Here is a 19,162-nt window from a genome sequence, read left to right as displayed (position 1 = left end):
AAATTTTAATAAATTTATTCACTTAACTAAAATTTAAATATTCTACTTATCTAAAATTTTTAATAAAAAATGTGTTAAATTAAAAAAATTTATTTTTTTAAATAAATTTTAATAAATTTATTCATGTCAAAATAAAAATAAGAATCGAAGCCAGCATTGCAAATTTACAGTGTTTTTTAATAGACCAACAATTCTCCAATATATAGGCGCGTTCGGGGAGTATGCCTGTCGGCGCTATCGCGTCATTCTATTCTTATCTTAATGAATGATAAAGATAGAATGACGTGATAGTGCTGACGACGTGCTTCCCGAACGTGCCTTATACATATAATTGCAATTATGTAATAAACAGGTCAATATACGTTATTACATAAATAAAATAGAACATAAAAGACGCGGTCTAACATTGCATGTTAGACGAAAAAAATGGCAAATTTACAGCATTGAACTATTCGATACAATAAAACGGCGATGATCGCAATTGAACGGCATTATTGTAAATAAATTATTGATTATAATATATATATTGTATATCATATATTGTGTATGTATATCGCGTATTTTTTGTAAATAAATAAAGCGAAAACGGGAATTCACTTATCACGTCGCAATAAATCCAGATATCAGAATAGAAAAGATTGGAAATTAAAGGTATTAAGTAATTTGTTAATATAACGTAAATTTTAATTAAGTGTACAACGTACGTATAATAAAATGAACAATATGATTTAACAGTTTACAAAAGCGAGTATGATCAATACGTTAAATTGAAACGATGTAGAATTTAAAATTTTCATTTTCCAGCAAAAATCGGAATGTTACTTCTTACACATATAATATTATAAACGATGTGATTATTCACGATAATTATTAAATCATAATTCGATTTAGCTACTTTTGTATTCATTTATTCTTTTTTTATTTTATTATCAATATATTGTCGCGAATTTTTACGTTGAATATCAGAGATAATATCTCATTTTTAGCAATAACTGTTCGATTATATTATATTGGTATTTAATAATTATTAAGCAACTTAATTTATTTATGCATTCTTTCTCTGTTTTCCATATATAAATCTCTTTTTGTAAAGATTAAGTTATAAGTATAAATCATGCAAGGGAATAAAAAAGATGTACAAAATTACAAAAATGTTAATAGGAGAGCAAATTGAATGTGCTGAAAGTACTTGATTAAAGTGAAACGCATGAATGTTTGTCGCAATTAATTAGCGATAATTAAAATGTAATTTTAGGCTCTTTATAAAGCAGTGACGATGTATATGTACGTACCATTTCGTTTCGAATCTCAAGCCAACTTTAAACTCATGAAGATTTATTATAAAGAAAATCGAATTTTGTTTTAGCTTTAAAAATTGAAAGCTTTAGAAATTAAAAGATACAAACGCAGAAATTATTATATATCCCTGATTACATATCCTTGTCACTTTTTTGAAGTATATATACTCGCGAAAATCGCAATTTGATAGAATTTATAACTTTCTGTTTCTTTTCTTGTAAAAAAAATTATATAATTATGCTAATTAATATATTATAATATGTCACTGTTCCGTCGTTAGACGATGAATTGATGCCTAACGTCTGTACGGTGTTACGTAATCCTGTTCCTTCTTGATCAGACGTACAAGCGACAGCGACAGCACCGCTATGAGCACCTGCAATAATAAGAAAAATAATTGGAAGTAAAGCAGCACGAAACGAATGAAAATTGTCATTCTCTATTGAATATAATTAGAGTAAGAGGCGGAGATTGCAACTGCGATGTAATTATAGTCGAACTACCAACGTCCAAATCGTATACGTTTATTCTTCATCTTTCAAGAAAGGGGCAATATGAAGGTAAAAAGAAAAGACCTTCTTACATGGAGCATGCACAACGCCATCGCGAGACCGGCGAGCCATCCCGATCTCGCTTCCAGAAACCAGGACAATTCCTCCACGCAGCCGTGATGGAAGGCGTTCCCGGTGACGGTGCTCCGGCACTCGGTGGGCAGCGGTTTACGCATCTGCGTGTAATCCCTGGGTCCGTCAGCCCCGCAGCATCCGACCTAACGCATTATTCGTCGAAGATGCATAATCGTGAGAAACGAGGCCTCGTTTATCTTCCCATCTAAAGAAAGGTCGCACAACGTTGACTTACGGTTTCCTGGATTACTCGCAGGATGAAGCTCGCCGTGTCGTGATGGGAGTTGCTGATCAGGTTGTACATGGACCGTTCGATGATGGGCTGAATCTTACTGTCGTACGTTGAAAAATCGAGAATGACCGCCGCTCCGGCTAGACAGCAGATGAAGCTGAAGGCTTGGAGAGCCACGTGCTAAAATGGAAGGTCTTTCATGCGCTTCTTCGAACATCGAATTTCTTGTAATCGCGAAAAACTAATTTTCTAGTTTCAATCGATTTTAAAAAAGTTTTTTTTTTATAGCGTTGGAAATAATTGTTTGAATTAAATATTAAGTGAGAGGAATTTACTTTCAAGAAAGTATCCTGAAAAGATTCGATCTTACATATCTCAGTTTGTAAAACAAAACGAGCATTTTTTTCACAAAGCACTGTGTCATTAATCAGTATTTGAATAATTATGGAATAATTAATTTGCGACAAAATGATTTTAAAAGACCTATGTTTTTTTTCCGAAACATTAATTTACATAGTTCGCAAAAGTCGGATTTCTAAGCAATTTGCAAATCAATTTTCTCTCGAAATGCTCTTTCCTTTCGAGAAATTGGCCCGACTGATAAGCGTTCTTACAGTGTATAACGTCATGATGTGTTCCATAAGCGCGGCAGCGCAGCCGATGAAGGAAATGGCCATGATAAGCACCGAGGTAGCGACCAGCACGTAAATCCCGATGTAGAACTCATACATGTTCAAAAACTCCACCCACTCCTCGAACATCGGCTCGAACCGCATCCAGATTGACAGTCCGAACATCGCGCATCCCAGGATCTTTCGCCAAACGGCAAAAATTTTGTTAATTGCATGGTAATTTAAAGTCGCAGCAACGATCATTCTTCCAATGAGAAATTAACCGTGATAGTGTAATAGAGATATATCCATCCAAATATTTATTAGAAAAATTAATCGATTTAAATTTATTAGAAACTTATAAATTAATTATGAAAATTTATCAATTAAATGAAACTTTATAAAGAGATTATTCTTCTTCTATAAAAAAATTCGAAGAAGTTTTATAAATCACGCTTGGACCTTAAATTTTATATTTTATGAACTGCTCAATCAATCTCTATCATTTCCGTAAAAATTCTATTTTTATATAGTTATCAATTAAAAATTTGTATGTATATTACATTTATTTATTATGTGTAAGGCAAAATGATAAAATCGTACGGCTTTCAATTTTAGTTTGATTTAAATTTCTTTCTGCATATCAAAATTGAACGTAATCTAAAAAATATCTAAAAGAATGTATAATTTAATCAGAAATCAAATCATTTAAAAGGAAACAATCGATTATCCTACTGAGTTTCAATCAGTTTCAGTAATTTTCTTAAATAAGAGAAAGAATAGAAAGAGAATGATTCATGTTTTACGAAACAAATTCTTGGAAAACTCTTGAGAGAAGTCTATTATATCAATTATTACAAACGCCTTAATTTTTTCATTTCACAATTGTCTTCCGACTGCAAACTGCTTTGATTCACTCTTTTTTTTTTTAATTCACACCTAAAATAGATTGTAGTATTAATTCACTATCACGGTGTTAATTTCACAAGACGACGCAGTAATCGCGATAACTTCACGCGCACCCACCCATATTACTGCGTTCAAGCAGAAAATCGTGAATTTGACGGCGTTGATCCGCTTCTCGAAGGGCGGGTCGGTATTCTTGGCGATCATCTCCTTGCGTTTTTGCGGCAGATATCCTCCGTCGCGAATTCACGCTTCACCGATTCACGTAAGGGAGGCGAATATTTCGGGGACGATGCGACGCGACAAGCAACGTAATTAGTCGATCGGGAACGTCGACAGGTACCCGAGCATCATTGCCTAACGTTACGGTGCTTTATCACTGGCAAATATAAGATAAGTGGATAAGAGCGTCCTAGATAAAGATACGACGCATCGCTGAGGTGAATCATTCCATTCGCGGTATGTGTGATAGACGTAAATTATTAAAAGCTGCGATTATTAATCAGCAGGGAGTCAACATGATGTCCATTCGATTGACCGGCCTTTAGTTTCTCCCGGGCGTTCACATCGTCATCAAAAAGTACACGTTGTAGATGTAAACGAAGCAAAAAATCACAAGCCACATTTATAATTGAATCTGCGATATCCGCCCTTCGAGAAGTCGTACCTTGGAATATTTGCAGAACTGAGAACTTTTATTAATTAAATCTTCAAAATTATTGATATACAAACGTTGTTAATAATACATGAAAATTTTGAAATATAAACAATAAAGTATTAATTAACCGTTTACCAGACACGGCACAAACGAAAATTACATAATTTGTGTGCCATGTCAAATGTATTTTATTTACAATATTCCTTACAAAATTAATGATTATAAAAAATACAAGCTATACTGGATAAAACTGCGCGTCGCAAAATAAAAAAGAAAAATTAATAGAAATCTTCCTCTGTGATTTTCGATGCCGAAGTTTTATTTTTTATCTGCTCCTGATTATTGTACATATCCGCCACGTCCTGAGCGGAAGTAGCCTGCTCGCAATTTTTATCCTCGCGAATCCTGATAAATCGCGGAAATCTTAAAGATATTCCCTTCTCCGGATCGACCTGAACAGAAAAAATACAAAACATATAATGATATCGGTTTCTTTTAATTCAAAAACTTTTTATTAAATTATTATTTATTATTATATTGTATTATCTATTAAAGAAATTTCAAGAATTCCAAGAAAAAAATAATTGCAGAAACATTGTATTTTTCATCGTCTCTACTTACAAGGAACCCTACCATTCTCCGAATTTAATGAAACACTTGATACACTTGTAGAATAGACAAAAATAATAAACAGTTATTTTTATTATATCGGCAGGTTTAAGGGTGCAAACTATTCCTTGTAATGATAAGCACGAGTATTTAATTCCTTGCATTTCGACTCCGTATTAGAGCTATTTCGGAATTTTTGAGATTTTGATAAGAGGCTATCAAGTTGTCTAAAAACAATTTCAATGTAAATATTATAGAATTCAAAACGGCGGATTTAATACGATCTGATAAATTAAAAAATCTTATCTCACTCTTTGCCGAAGCCAGAAATAACCGACGAGGAGATGATCAGTGTCTATCCCTATTTTGTTGATTTTTTGCTTTTGTTTTTTATTTTTTTATGTTTTTATACTTTTTTACATGTTTTTTTTTATTTTTTATAACTATTCTTGACAAAAATATTTTTTAAAAATCGTTGGTTATTCCTGGGTTCGGCAAAGAAAGAAATAAAATTATTTAATTCATCATCAGATCACCGTATTGGATCCGTAATTTTGAATTGTATAATATTTACATAGAAAACTTGCTTTCAGAAAACATGATAGCCTCTTATCATCTTTAAAATTCCAAAATAGTTTTAATCTACCGTGAGTCAAAACGCAAAGAATTAAGTACTCGTGCTTATCACTACAGGGGGTAGTTTGCACCCTTAAACCTACACCATTGCCGATATAAAAAAATGTGTCTATTATTTTTGCCAACTCTACAAATGTACAAAGTTTCATTAAATTCGGAGAGTGACCGACAGGTAGGGACCCTTGTTAGTAGAACAGAAAAAATACGGTATAGTCCGCGATAATACAAACTGTTCAATGCAAATAAAAGAATTAAATAAATTACGCCAAGCAATTTTCAATAATTTCAAACAAGGCTGACATATGTATACAACAAATAATGAGCAGAAAAAGAAACCGAGGCTTAATGTTGGTTTTCTAATATTTTTAATTTTTAAATGTTTAAATTTCAATACTATCGTATTGTGATTATTTATACGCTAGCCTTTCAATGCGTTTCTCCTAATAAATATTGGTTATTGCGATAAATATTACCACATCTTTAATGATAGAATAGATAAAACACCCGTTCCGGATAGGATCGGGGAGTTCTAGATTCAAGTCCTGAGGTAATATTTTTCGTAATAAGTTCTTTACAGTATTTTAGAATACTTGTAATATCATCATCAAATGAAGATTAATTTAACAAATATACGATATTATTTTAATTTATTTCGATTTAAGTTATTAAGTTGATTGAGTTCTTAAAAACCGACAGTAATCGGTACTTTACGTTAACTTCAGCTTGTAGCTAAACTTCAAAAATGTAAAAATTTAAAAATATAAATAAATAACCAACATCTTGCCTCGGCCGAATTTGATTTTTCCCTCTCTTCCCTCCTCATTACTCGTAATATGAATTTTTTCAGCGCAATTAGGGTTATATTTTTCTACGAATATTTGTTCTAGAAAACTTACTATTCCGATAGCCGCTCTGTGTACAGGCGAAAGGGAGAGATCGGCACACTTGATCTCCCAGACTTGAATTGGTTCAAACCAGTGATCCGGCTCATGGCTGCTATCGAAGCGATAGTACGATTTGGCCTGCGGTATTACGTGATCCTTGAAGAATTTCGTGTGATTCTCGAGATCTTCTTCTTTGAATCCCGTGCCGATCTATTTACAAAAAAAATATACATATATAAATCAGTACAAGCTACAAATATCTAAATATAGACAAAAATTTCTAGTAACTATACAACTCCCTGTCCACATCCACAAAGTTAAAGAAATATTTCAAGGACATACCTTACAGACGCTCTGGTACTCCTCGTTTTCCTGATCGTAACAAGCTAGGAGAAAACCACCGTAAGTGCCGGTCCTCTTTCCCTTGCCGATGTAACCACCAATTACGATCACATCGAGGGTATCGCCGACGCCGTCCAAGTAGTCCTTCTTCAGCTTCAGCCAGTTTCTCGATCGCTTCGCGATCTCGTAGGTCGCATCCTTTTCCAGCGTCTTCACCATCAGGCCCTCGCAATTTCCCTTCACAGATTCGTCCAAGAAGACTTCCACCTCTTCCATCGTCGTAGTGTCCATGCTATTGGCGAATTTCCATTCACCTTCAACTTCCTTGAAATGCTGCTTCAACAACTCACGACGTTTCGCGAACGGTTCCTTCACCAACGGCTCATCATTTAGGTATAGCAGATCGAACATAAACACGCATACTTGTACTTTGATATCGTCCTCGTTAGCGTCCTAAGAACAAAAATGGAACATCACTCTGGGGAACAATTATAATTATAATCTTGGTACCAATTATAATCATAGTGACAATAAAGTTATGACAATTACAAAGTAATTAAAATAAAAAGTCACATTATAATTACCTTTCGCTTTCTTGTGCTGAGTATTTGGAACGGTAAGATTTGTTTCTTCTCACTATCCCAAGCGACCGCCTCGCAATCGAGTATGCAATTCTTCACCAGATCGCCGCGAGTATTTTTGAATCGCTTGATGATATCTGGATACTTGCTAGTATTATTCTCTTGATTTCTACTATATATATTGATTTGCTCATCATCCGCAACGTGTATCTATCAAATTGTAATACTTTACTTACTACTAAACAGCTGACTCTAAATTACTATGTTTTTATCGAATTAATTCTCAAACATTTCATTTCTTTCTCTATGCAATAAAGTATTATCTATCATATTATACAAGTAAAGCTGAATAAATGGCAACCTGCGCTCTTTCCCCGTCGTACTTCCATTCACAAGTAAATTTCAAACCCTCGAATCGCGTCAGGACTTCTTGAACACCTTTAGTGGGATGCGCCAACATGGGTTTCAAGGGTATTCCAGGAGTGAGTTTGCACTTGCTCGGCAAGGCATTAATTCCATCCTCCAATAGAACAGGAATTATGAGATTGTAATTCGGGCATTCACTGCAAGCAAATATAAGATTACCAAAAAGGCAGAGAAATTAAATTCAATTAATATAAATATACTTTTATATTTAAAATAGTAATATTTTCGAAATAATCTTACCAATACGTTGTTTTTAATATGAGCGCTATTTCATCATATTTCTCTTTGAAGCGATCGCTCGACATCTTTTTGCTTGCGTTCAAAATTTCTGGTGGATACTTTTGTTCTGGCGGTGTCATCGCGCAAGCTAAAGCCAATGCCTAAGGAAATCCAGATATTCAATAATATTGATCAAAATAAAAGTGAAACAAAATGTGATATCGTGTGTGACTTACTTGCAAAACGGATTGTTCCGCCAATCCAATGCGAAGCTTCCCAGCCAACGATCTAATAAGGTATCTTGCTTCTGTATTACGGCACGCCACAAACAACGTCTGAATCTTGTCCAACTTTTTCGACAGAGACTGTGTACATAAAAAATTTTCAATTTCATGCAAACATTACGCAGTTTTTAACTTATTTATTTCTGTTTAAATATTTCAGTTTCTCAATATTATTTAATCTTTGTCTCGAATCAAGTAAACGAATTTTTGTTTCTCGTTTAATTTTTTTTTTTATCGAAATTAATCTAGTGCTGTTTTTAAATACAAATTCATTTTAAATTTATAGCATAAACTTAAAGATCTTCTCACATGACTCAAGTCTTTATTCTTATATCTCAATCTTTCTCGTTTTTTTTTGTGAATTATTTTCTGAATATTTATATATTCATATTTAGTCAAAAAATTCGAATATTATAACTATATTCATATTAGTCATAAAAAATTTTAATACTATAACAGTTGTAATACTATAATTAGTGCTGTTTTAAATACAAATTATAATTTTAAATTCATAACATAATAAACTTAAAGATCTTCTCACATGACTCAAGTATCTTTATTCTTATATCTCAATCTTTTTCGTTTTTTTTGTAAATTATTTTCTGAATATTTATATATTCATATTTAGTCAAAAAATTCGAATATTATAACTGTATTCATATTAGTCATAAAAAATTTTAATACTATAACAGTTGTAATACTATAATTAGTGCTGTTTTTAAATGCAAATTAATTTTAAATTCATAGCATAATAAACTTAAAGATCTTCTCACATGACTCAGGTATCTTTATTCTTATATCTCAATCTTTCTCGTTTTTTTTTTGTGAATCATTTTCTGAATATTTATATATTCACATTTAGTCAAAAAATTCTAATATTATAATTATATTCATATTAGTCATAAAAAGTTCTAATACCATAACAGTTGTAATACTATAACTAGTGCTGTTTTTAAATACAAATTAATTTTAAATTTATAGCATAAACTTAAAGATCTTCTTACATAACTCATTAATTTTTATATCTCAATCTTTCTCGGTTTTTTTTGTGAGTTATTTTCTGAATATTTATATATTCATATTAGTCATAAAAAATTCGAATACTATAACAGTTGCGTGAATTACCGCGTGCCCCGTCATCTGGGCGATCTCCTTCAACTTGGAGTACACGTTGGAAACCATCAAAGGCGCCGGTTGAAACATGGTTCTCTGATTAGATCTGCTACCTTCCGCCACGATTCCCAAGTCGCCAACCTCCTGGACGTCGGCTTTAATTTGCGTCACTGTTCTACCAGTACATTGCGCTATCGCCTTCATCAGATTCATGTCAGCGACTCCAAGCTCAATTCCTAAAATTCAAATAGCTACCTTTAGACAAACAATAGATATCGCTGTTTTCCTTGCATTTTTAAATAATCATTGTCATTATTGACCTTCGTATGCCGGCGCTAATTGGTTAAGGCACAGATAAACGCTCGGCAGAAGATCCTCGGGGCTCAGGACTATGACAGACCGGAAGTAATTTGACAGTATCTCTATTATCTTTAATCTTGCACTTGTCTCCTCGATGATTTCCAAAGTGCGCGTAAACGCGCTATATGGAGTTCTGTAAAGAAATTTCAAAGAAAAATTTTAAATATTTCCACGGTATCATAAAATTTTCATGGAATTTTCCTAAAGTATTCCTAAATCTCCTAAAACAAAATTTTATTCCAACTCACTTGTCGCCTCGCTTCCAGCAAGCATCGTCTATCGGATGGTAGACAGACGCACCGGGATTGTAAGATTGATTGGCGCTTTTTCCATTGCTCACTTTGTCTTTCTTTGTGTCATCCTTTTGCTTAGGCACTGCAACACGATACATTCAAATAACTATTCGAAATTTTTTAAAAACTTTTGCAATACTATAGGTAAACTTTCACCTGGAGTATCAAAAAAGGCAAAGAAGTGAAAGATACACCTGGGAAAAGGAAAAAGAAAAAAGAAAAGGATAAAACTGTAAATGGTGCTGTAGAAGAGAAGAAAGAACACTCATGTAGGAAATAGTACAGCTGAAATGAAAAAAAAGGAAAATCTGACACATCTGAAAGGAAACAAAAAAATGAAAAATTGGATGCAGCTAAAAAGGAAAAGAAGAAGAACATCCCTAGTAACAAGGTCTTAATGACATGGTCTTAATAACATTTCTAACGTCAATAAGACGTTATTGAAACGTCATTTGACGTCATCTTGTTACTTGGGATAATGCAGCTGAAGCGAACACAACTTCGACTTCATTTCAATCTGTGTTTTAAAATTCAATCCGCAGCCTCTTCAACATATTCTTTAACATATTCTTTAACATATCTCTAAACTATTGAATACTTACTGAAAAAGTTATGCACTTTCTTAGCCTTCTTCTCAGACGTAGGCTCCTTCTTCGGACTGTCACTCTTCGAGGCAGTCTGTGACTTCTCAGGCGTAGATTCTTTCTTCGGGCTCTGATTCTTCTGTTCATTGTCCGAAGCGCTTTCGTTTGAATCGTTACTCGAAACGTTTTTATTTATCTCGGTGGACTCGTCTACACTTTCAGGCTTCGCTTCCGCGTTGTTAGCCTCCGATTTTTTTGGACTTTCAGGTAACTATAATTTGCAGATACACGAAAAATTTAAAGAACGATTAGAAATTTATAACAAGATACGCACACACAAATTTTGTGTATAAAAATTATCAAACAAAAATTTAAAAGAAACTTACAGGTAAATGAGCCTCATCGTCTGAGGAATCTACCGGCTCAATTATCCTGGCCCGTTTCTTCTTTACTTTTTCTGTTTTATTAGGTTTTCTCTTCGAAGAGGCAGATTCTTCTTTCTTTTTCGCTTCAGCTGTATTATGTTCTCCTTTCTTCTTTTTTCCATCAGCTGTTTTCAATTCTTTTTCAAAGCTCTTTTCTTCTTTTTTCTGTTTCCCTTCAGCTGTGTCGGATTCTTCTATTTCCTTTTTTTCCTCAACTGTATCATTTCTAGCAGCGCCATTTACAGTTTTATTCTCTTCTTTTTTCTTCTTCCCAGGTGTACCTTTCTGTTGATTCTTCTTTGCCTTTTTTGCTCCAGGCGAAAGTTTACTCGGCTTACTTCTTGGAGTAGCTATTTAAAGATTAATTACAAGTATATATAGTGCATTTGAAAATATCCACAAATACGACAATATAGTTACCTAGCTTGACACGAGGCTTCGCACCTGGAGAAGGTGTCTTGGAAATTGTCTTTGGCTTCTTAGGTTTAATATCTTGCTTCTCTGACGGTGGAGAACTGCAAAACCATGATTTACACAAAAATAATTATTACAAAGGAAAACGATATTGGAAAAATCCTAACAATTCAAAATTACTCATACTCCAACAAATAGATTGAGCTTAATCACCTGAAGCCATTGCTGTCTCTTTTCCGTTTGCCGTTCTCCGAAGCATCATGACTCTCCCGATTGTCCGAGTGGCTGTTGGTTGTATGTATCCAATTAAAAACGACAATGAATCGGCTGCGAGCCGCGACTGCGAGCTCCAGTCGTCGAGCCGGTAGAGCCAGCGAGCTCAAGCGCGAGCACGTAGCGAGTATTTTTAGCATAATTGACTACTATAAAGAGGGACTATTAACAGCGAAACATACCTCTCCGAATTATCCTGGCTCGAATTCTCTTTCTTGGATATCTTAGTGAAGAAGGAGCTGCAAAAAGGATAGCAGATGACCAAAAAATTGCGTATGTACAAAAAAAAATTGTAACTCGTAATAAGTTGAACTGCTTATCTCGCATATTAAGGTCTATCTACATCTATCGAAATGCTGCAATCATAAATGATCGTGGTCGTAAAGGAAAAAACGAGTAAACAATGTTTGTCTACAAGGCTGCATTCAGAAACTTTACCTAGATGCATCTAGGGTAACTGTCCCTATTAGTGTGCCCTGTATCTATTAGTGTGCTTTTATATTTAAACAAGTCATAAAAATAAACTGGTACAAGTAAATAGACAAAGTATTTTTTTTTCTATAAAGTTAATACTTTAACTTAATAAAAAAAAATACTTTGTCTATATATTTGTACCAGTTTACTTTTATGACTTATTAAATATAAAAGCACACTAACAGGTTCAGGGCACATTAATAGGGACAGTTACCCTAGATATCGTTTTATCCTTGTTTAACATTCGATGAATAACAAGGATGAAATAATGTATCGTGAATTCCTGAACGCAGTCCAAGTTATAATAAAAATTGATATAAATCGTAATGCTAACAGCCAACAGGGAAGTAGGGAATCTGTCGCGACGAAATGTACTGCATACCGTAATGCAACGCAACAGCTGAATTAGGGTGCGAGTTCCATTTAAAGCTCGCAACGCTCTTGGAATCATTACATCCTTGCTGTTTATCAAATGTTAAACAAATAATGCTCGCGAACGTTAAATGGGACGCAGCCTTTAGAGTCCACTCGTACGACGAGATTGACAGCTAATAGGTTAGCCTTACGATTATCGTAAGGAGCTTACGATAGAGACATTACGATAGCTGTAGATGCACCTTTACAGATTATGTTTACGACAAATTGTCAAATAATTATATTTGCTCACTCTATACGACGCTGCGCCATCGTCACGCCGCTTCTACGCGTTTGACAGATTTCCCGCGTTTATTCCATGGCGGTCAACATAACCGCACTTTCATAGATCAAATACAATACAGTAGACAGGAACCTCTCTGAGAAAAGAAACACCATAGAGTTAAAAAGATATAGAAAAGAATATTATCAAAAAATTAAGTAATAATCTGCGATATTCGACGGTCGAGAGAGACGCCGATTATTTTATCTAGTGTATGCAATTGTAATTCCCGTTTCAATTATCGAAAATTTAAGTAAGAAATAATTCAACGAAACATCAGAAAAATATAATCAAATTAGCTATGATACTGAAATACCAAGAAATTTTGAATTCTAAAATTTTACGTCTGAAAGTTCAATCCACAAAAATCTATATATTCACAAAAAATGACAAAACATCAGAATTATACAATTAAGTAGTAAATGGCACAAATAAAAATTCTATACATTGCAGATCCAGAAACTTTAAATGTTTTTATTTATAGTTTTATTCTACTCGAGTGAAATTATAATCCAAAAAAGGGGCAGGAGATAAATTAATTGTTGCTACAACTATAGCAGTCTTTGCACAAATGCTCATTAAACGATTTACAGATTCAGCGTAAAGAAATTATATTCTTAAATTGACGATTGATTTTTGTGATTTGGGTTTGTATTGGAGCATTAAACTAACTTATATTATTAACATAAAACTTTATTTTACAAATAATAAATATGAGTTACGTCGGCGACAGCACGCTCAGCTTCAATCTCACCGATGTGCGGAAAGCATGCCGCAGTTCCCGCTCTGCCATAACGGCGATCTGACCTACTCTATTGTTACTGCCGCGCGTTAATAGTCTAGCGATGCAATTGGTGGGACGCGTAATAGACACCAATGTATTGATACTGTCATCGGGTGCTGGATCAAAGTGTTCCAGTTCCATCTGCAAACGATAGGGAACCTCATTCGGTAGAATGTCTAGCAGCTTCGCTCGCACTGTCTGCCGTATTATATCCTCGCACGTACTATCGCTGTACACATGTCCTTCGTACTCCCAGGCAACGCGGTTTAGCCGAGTCTAACAAGTAAGTCTGCAGTACACGAGGAATAATGGAATGTATGGTATACATGTTACAAATATTTCAAATAAAATTAAATAAATAATAAACTAAATTGTACTATTTGTACTAATAAAAATAATATATAAAATATAATAAATAATAAGTTAAATCGTAGTTACTAAGAGTTATATATATAATTTATCATCGCTTGCGTCTAATTCTTTATAGCAGTAGAAAATTTACCCTCAAGTCGTTAATGCCATCCCTGGTCAAAGCGGATATCATGAATACGTCACAGAAGTCAGGAGACTTCTTGCTCTTGGTCAAAGTATGCACAAAGTCCAGCAATATATCCTTTTTCTTCAGCTTGTCCATTTTGTTGATGACCAGAATTATAGGAATCCTGCTTCTTATGTCCTCAGTCAGGAGCTCTAATAAAGTTCGAATTGATCTTGTGTCTGGTGTATATGTTCTCTGCGTCCTGCACAATCCCTATAATATCTGCGATGTTTAAGGAGGTTCTCGAATCCGTCTTGAAGCTGCCGGCTAACTTGAACTTTTTGCATTCTTTCGTGGTAACCATACCAGGCGTATCCATGAATACAAGCTGGGTATCGCCTTCGCAATAAATTCCACGTGCTTTGGTCTGTGTGGTGTGCACCTTGCAGAATACCGGACATACCTATTTAATGATACAATACATACATTTAAAGAAAAATATACTGAAATAATTATTCTATAATAAAAATAAATAAAAATTTTTATAATAAAATTTTACAAAATATACTTCATATTTTTTTTTAATACAAGCAGGAAATGTAAATAAGATAACTTAATAATTGAATGCTACACAGATAATATAATTTAATTCATATAAAACGTGCAAGTAAAAATAATTACCGATCTTTTAACAAGTTGATTAACGAGGGTGCTTTTTCCGGTATTCGGTGCGCCCAGAAAAGCGATCCTTAAAGATTTTTGGGCTTCAGGACGTATCGACGTAAGACTCTCGTTGGATTGTTGAGCAAAGTTTCGCAGAAACTCGTTTGCCGAAATGTCAACGCTGTTTGTGAAACATCGCCGCAAATAACGCGCACTCGCACAAATCGTGTATCTCTCGATTGCAAATAACATTTCGTATACAACAGATTAAAGCGATTTTGGGAAATGTTATCAAAATTATGCTTCTTTTTACTTTCAAACTTTTTCTTTTATTGTTTTCTGCACTACAACGCAATCTTTGTAGGTTATATCGGCGAGCGCAGCGACTCGAGCCGGCCCGCTAGAGAATTGCATCATCCAATATAGGGAGGATCAGTGCCATCTATCTAATTATTGTAATACTGTGGTAATATCTTTTATGCATTTGATCATACATACAGCTATTGCTAAAAAGTGTCAATATGAGTCCTTTATCTTGGGTTTCTCTCAGAATCCCGCCAAACAGTCTAGATGTTTTAGAACATTATGGAACAGCAGTGAATCACCACCACTATAAAAGGATCAGTATGGGTGTGGACCGGCCTCTTTCGAAGTGGGAATTCGATAAGGCGACTTGTACAACTAATCAGCCGGACCACCTTAAGAAAATTCACGTCTGATCTCTCGGCCCATATAAGAGATCAGTAACAACAACATAATTGTGGTACTTAGATTCTAACAAGAATCTGAAATCCAAAGCAAGAAGAAAAAGAAGAAGAAGAAGAAGAATTCGATAAGGTGACTACTGATTGGTGCTGCTCTGCGCTTCAAAAGAAAGGTCAGTTTCAATATAAAATTTTAACATTTTTAACATATTTGCATAAGAATTCGTCCTATAAATATTTGCAATCAAAATTATCAGCTTGCGAATTATTGTCGCGGTTATATGTGACAAAGTTCTAAAGCCCGCGAATTTTCGGGGCTTTTTTTTTCGTCACATTCAAACTGTTCGTTGCTCGCGGACTTCATGAGAAATCGCTTGCTTTCCCTGTGTTCCCCTGTGCATTTAAGAAATCCTCTCGACGTCGCTAATTGCTTAGCAAAAATCGCGTTCGAAATAAAAGACTGTATATAATATGCAGTATTTCCGTACGAATGTGGAACATACAAAAAATTGTTAAATATTGTCGGGCCATATAGAATAGTTTTTCAAAATGAATACGAATAAATGCGTATCCGTACGGCCCATTGTTGACAAGCCCGCGGGCAACAATACCTACACAACGCGAAGTCGACTGTCAAGCTGTGTATAGTCCGCTTGTTCAGAATACACTCCCTCGACATTATGCGAGTCACATACATTTGTTGTATAAATTATAACTATAATATAAGAATGTAATTAATATAAACTATATCTGCAAGTTATTTCAAAATCGTATTAATGCGTTAAAAGATTATTTTGCTATTTATTTTAAAACGTAAAAGTATTTGTAAAATTTTTAATATATGGATATTTTTGAAAGATGACAGAAAAACAACAACCGGGTCCAAGTTCGCAATGCGCAAGCTATAAGAATGGCATATTATGCATAATATGTGATGATGAAGTAAAAGATGCAGTAAGCACTCAGTGCGGCCATCTGTTCTGGTAAATATTTATTTGATAATAACATAGCACATCAAGGAATGAAATATTATCTATGATTTGAATAATATAAATAATAATAATGTAGCTGGCCATGTCTATATCAATGGTTAGAGATCAAGCAAATTTGTCCAACATGCCGGAGTGCCGTAAACCCAGCTAAAGTCATACCAAATTTTGGATGTGGTACTACAGAGCATCCAAACCGGTATAATTTATTCTTTTTCTCAAAATTGCGAAAATTATAAATATTACGTTAAATAATATAAAATAAGTATTAATTAGTAAAAATATGGTGTTCTTTTTTTAGGCATGATGTTCCACCACGGCCGACTGGCCAAAGGTCTGCAGAGCCAGAAGCCGATCGCATGGATGTTGTTGATTCTTGTATCTTGGGAGCCTTGGGCGTCGCCGGCGTCGCCACCATCCTCGGCATAGGCTACATGTGGGGATCTAAAAACCAAAAAAAAGAAGATGAAAAAAAAGAATAAATATTGAGTAGCGAGCTGGACAAAGTAACAGAGAGAATAGCGAATATATATTCAAATTATGTGAGATCGACCTATATGAACTTGCTACGCGACTTTAAGAAAAAAATTTTTTTAATACGCATTAAATTAAGCTTGTACTACTTTTCTTTATTCATATGTACTTGACTGAACATTGTTCTTTTAACGGTTCCATATACACCAGAACAGAATGATGTTGCTGAGAGGACAAATCGCACAATTGTGGAAAAAGCATGTTGTATGATGCAAGACGCCAGATCGGATCAGAAGATGTGGGCAAAGGCAGTTAACACTGCGGTCTATCTTAAAAATCGTTCTCCTCAGAAAGCGATTAAAGGAAAGACGCCAGAAGAATTATGGACTGGCAAGAAAGTGGATCTTAGTCACTTGAAAGTATTTTGCTGTTTGCCATACGTGCACATTCCCAGAAATCAGAGAAATAAATGGGACGCCAAAGGAAAACAGCATCTATTTTATTTTTTATTTTTTATTGTAGAATACTGTAAAAATACAAAAGAGTATAGGTTATACGACCTTGAAAAAAAAGGAAAAATTGTCAATATGTGATATTCTTGAAAAATTAATGTTTTTCTGATAAGGAAAAGATATATGAAAATTCTGATATAAATATCACTAATTTCAAACTAAATAATAAAGAAGAATCTTCAAATATCTATATCAATTCTAAACAGTCAAATGTAATTTGAGAAGTTTCTGAAGAGGAAGAATTGAAACAGAACATTACAAAAGTTTTTAATAGCTAACAGAAGCAGAATATGTTGCTATTTCTGAGTCTGCTAAAGAAGCTATTCATTTGAAAGGATTGTTAAGTGAATTAATTAAATATAATAAATCTATAACTATTTGTAATCAAAGCGCTCAGAAATTAATTTAACATCTATTCCAATATTTCATAATAAAAACCTAGCATATTGATATAAAATATCATTTTATCAGACAAGCTCTTGATAGAAAACAGATAACTCCAATATGTCTACAGATAAAGTGATAGCGGATATTTTTACAAAAAGTTTAAGTAGTACGAAACACAAATTCTGTCTTAAAGGTTTAGGGTTAAGTTTGAATAATGATATTAATTAAAAAAAAAACTGATTGTATTTCACTCACTAGATTAAAAGTGTTGGTAATATAATTGCAATGACTATATTTTTTTTCTAATAGCCCACTATATATTCGTTAAAACCGTATTTGAAATGTTGAGATTGCAATGGTTAATTTATAGGAAAAAATTATAACAATTAAGTAGTAAATGGCACAAATAAAAATTCTATATATTGTAGATCCAGAAACTTAAAATGTTTTTATTTATAGTTTTATTCTACGAATAAAATTATAAGCTAAAAAGGAGCAGGCGATAAATTAATTGTTGCTACAATTATAGTCTTCGCACAAACGCTCATTAAACAATTTACAGATTTAGTGTAAAGGAATTATATATCTATATTTAATAATTATATTCTTAAATTGACAATTGATTTTTGTGATTTGGGTTTGTATTAGAACATTAAACTAACTTATTAATATAAAACTTTATTTTATAAATAATAAATATGAGTTACGTCGGCGACAGCATGCTCAGCTTCAATCTCACCGACGTGCAAAAAGCATGCCGCAGTTCCCGCTCTGCCATAACGGCAATCTGACCTACTCTATTATTACTGCCGCACGTTAATAGTCTAGCGATGCAATTGGTGAGACTCGTAACAGACACCAACGTATTGATACTGTCATCGGGTGCTGGATCAAAGTGTTCCAGTTTCATCTGCAAACGATAGGGAACCTCATTCGCTAGAAGGTCCAGCAGCTTCGCTCGCACTGTCTGTCGTATTATATCCTCGCATGTACTATCGCTGTAAACATGTCCTTCGTATTCCCAGGCTCGCGCTTTAACCGAGTCTAACAAGTAAGTCTGCAATACACGAGGAATAATGGAATGTATTGTATACATGTTACAAATATTCAAATAAAATTAAATAAATAATAAACTAAATTGTACTATTTGTACTAATAAAAATAATATATAAAATATAATAAATAATAAGTTAAATCGTAGTTACTAAGAGTTATATATATAATT

At 33.8% G+C, this 19,162-nt stretch overlaps 4 protein-coding genes across 5 annotated transcripts in view; 1 reads left to right on the top strand and 3 right to left on the bottom strand.

Annotated features, from left to right (window-relative positions):
• Positions 1 to 662: 662 nt before the first annotated feature.
• LOC105450463 (23 kDa integral membrane protein) lies at positions 663 to 4,383 on the bottom strand. The gene is made up of 5 exons (XM_011690314.1): positions 3,795 to 4,383; positions 2,772 to 2,969; positions 2,161 to 2,337; positions 1,883 to 2,068; positions 663 to 1,675 (listed from the first exon to the last, which is right to left on the bottom strand). Exons 1-5 carry the CDS (start codon positions 3,879 to 3,881, stop codon positions 1,595 to 1,597), a joined length of 729 nt encoding a protein of 242 aa, XP_011688616.1. The 5' UTR covers positions 3,882 to 4,383; the 3' UTR covers positions 663 to 1,594.
• A 66-nt stretch (positions 4,384 to 4,449) lies between these two features.
• On the bottom strand, positions 4,450 to 13,327 carry LOC105450462 (DNA ligase 1). Of its 2 annotated transcripts, XM_011690313.1 has the most exons (16): positions 12,917 to 13,327; positions 11,958 to 12,014; positions 11,716 to 11,787; positions 11,509 to 11,603; positions 11,050 to 11,438; positions 10,682 to 10,934; positions 10,035 to 10,161; positions 9,747 to 9,919; positions 9,439 to 9,662; positions 8,266 to 8,394; positions 8,051 to 8,190; positions 7,746 to 7,947; positions 7,388 to 7,594; positions 6,804 to 7,256; positions 6,474 to 6,671; positions 4,450 to 4,784 (listed from the first exon to the last, which is right to left on the bottom strand). In XM_011690313.1, the coding sequence occupies exons 1-16, from the start codon at positions 12,934 to 12,936 to the stop codon at positions 4,611 to 4,613; spliced, it is 2,913 nt and encodes a 970-aa protein (XP_011688615.1). In that variant the 5' UTR covers positions 12,937 to 13,327; the 3' UTR covers positions 4,450 to 4,610. The 2 variants fall into 2 exon arrangements, with proteins under 2 accessions (XP_011688615.1, XP_011688614.1); XM_011690312.1 differs by lacking the exons at positions 11,958 to 12,014; positions 12,917 to 13,327 and having other exon boundaries at positions 11,716 to 11,951.
• Positions 13,328 to 13,618: 291 nt separating this feature from the next.
• LOC105450458 (GTPase Era, mitochondrial) overlaps positions 13,619 to 19,162 on the bottom strand; it is a 6,003-nt gene continuing 459 nt past the window's right edge. Inside the window, 5 exon segments of the mRNA XM_011690302.1 lie at positions 13,619 to 13,988; positions 13,990 to 14,019; positions 14,233 to 14,427; positions 14,429 to 14,671; positions 14,890 to 15,019. Of these exon segments, the coding sequence (XP_011688604.1) occupies positions 13,665 to 13,988; positions 13,990 to 14,019; positions 14,233 to 14,427; positions 14,429 to 14,671; positions 14,890 to 15,019 (922 nt within the window). The 3' untranslated portion in view covers positions 13,619 to 13,664.
• Positions 15,656 to 17,566, top strand: LOC105450457 (RING finger protein 5-like). Its single transcript, XM_011690301.1, has 4 exons — positions 15,656 to 15,748; positions 16,434 to 16,558; positions 16,644 to 16,763; positions 16,866 to 17,566. Exons 2-4 carry the CDS (start codon positions 16,434 to 16,436, stop codon positions 17,044 to 17,046), a joined length of 426 nt encoding a protein of 141 aa, XP_011688603.1. The 5' UTR covers positions 15,656 to 15,748; the 3' UTR covers positions 17,047 to 17,566.

Source organism: Wasmannia auropunctata, unplaced genomic scaffold, assembly GCF_000956235.1.
Source record: "Wasmannia auropunctata unplaced genomic scaffold, wasmannia.A_1.0 LD336061.1, whole genome shotgun sequence".
Taxonomy (NCBI): Eukaryota; Metazoa; Arthropoda; class Insecta; order Hymenoptera; family Formicidae; genus Wasmannia; species Wasmannia auropunctata.
This window is presented reverse-complemented; position numbering and strand designations above follow the sequence as displayed.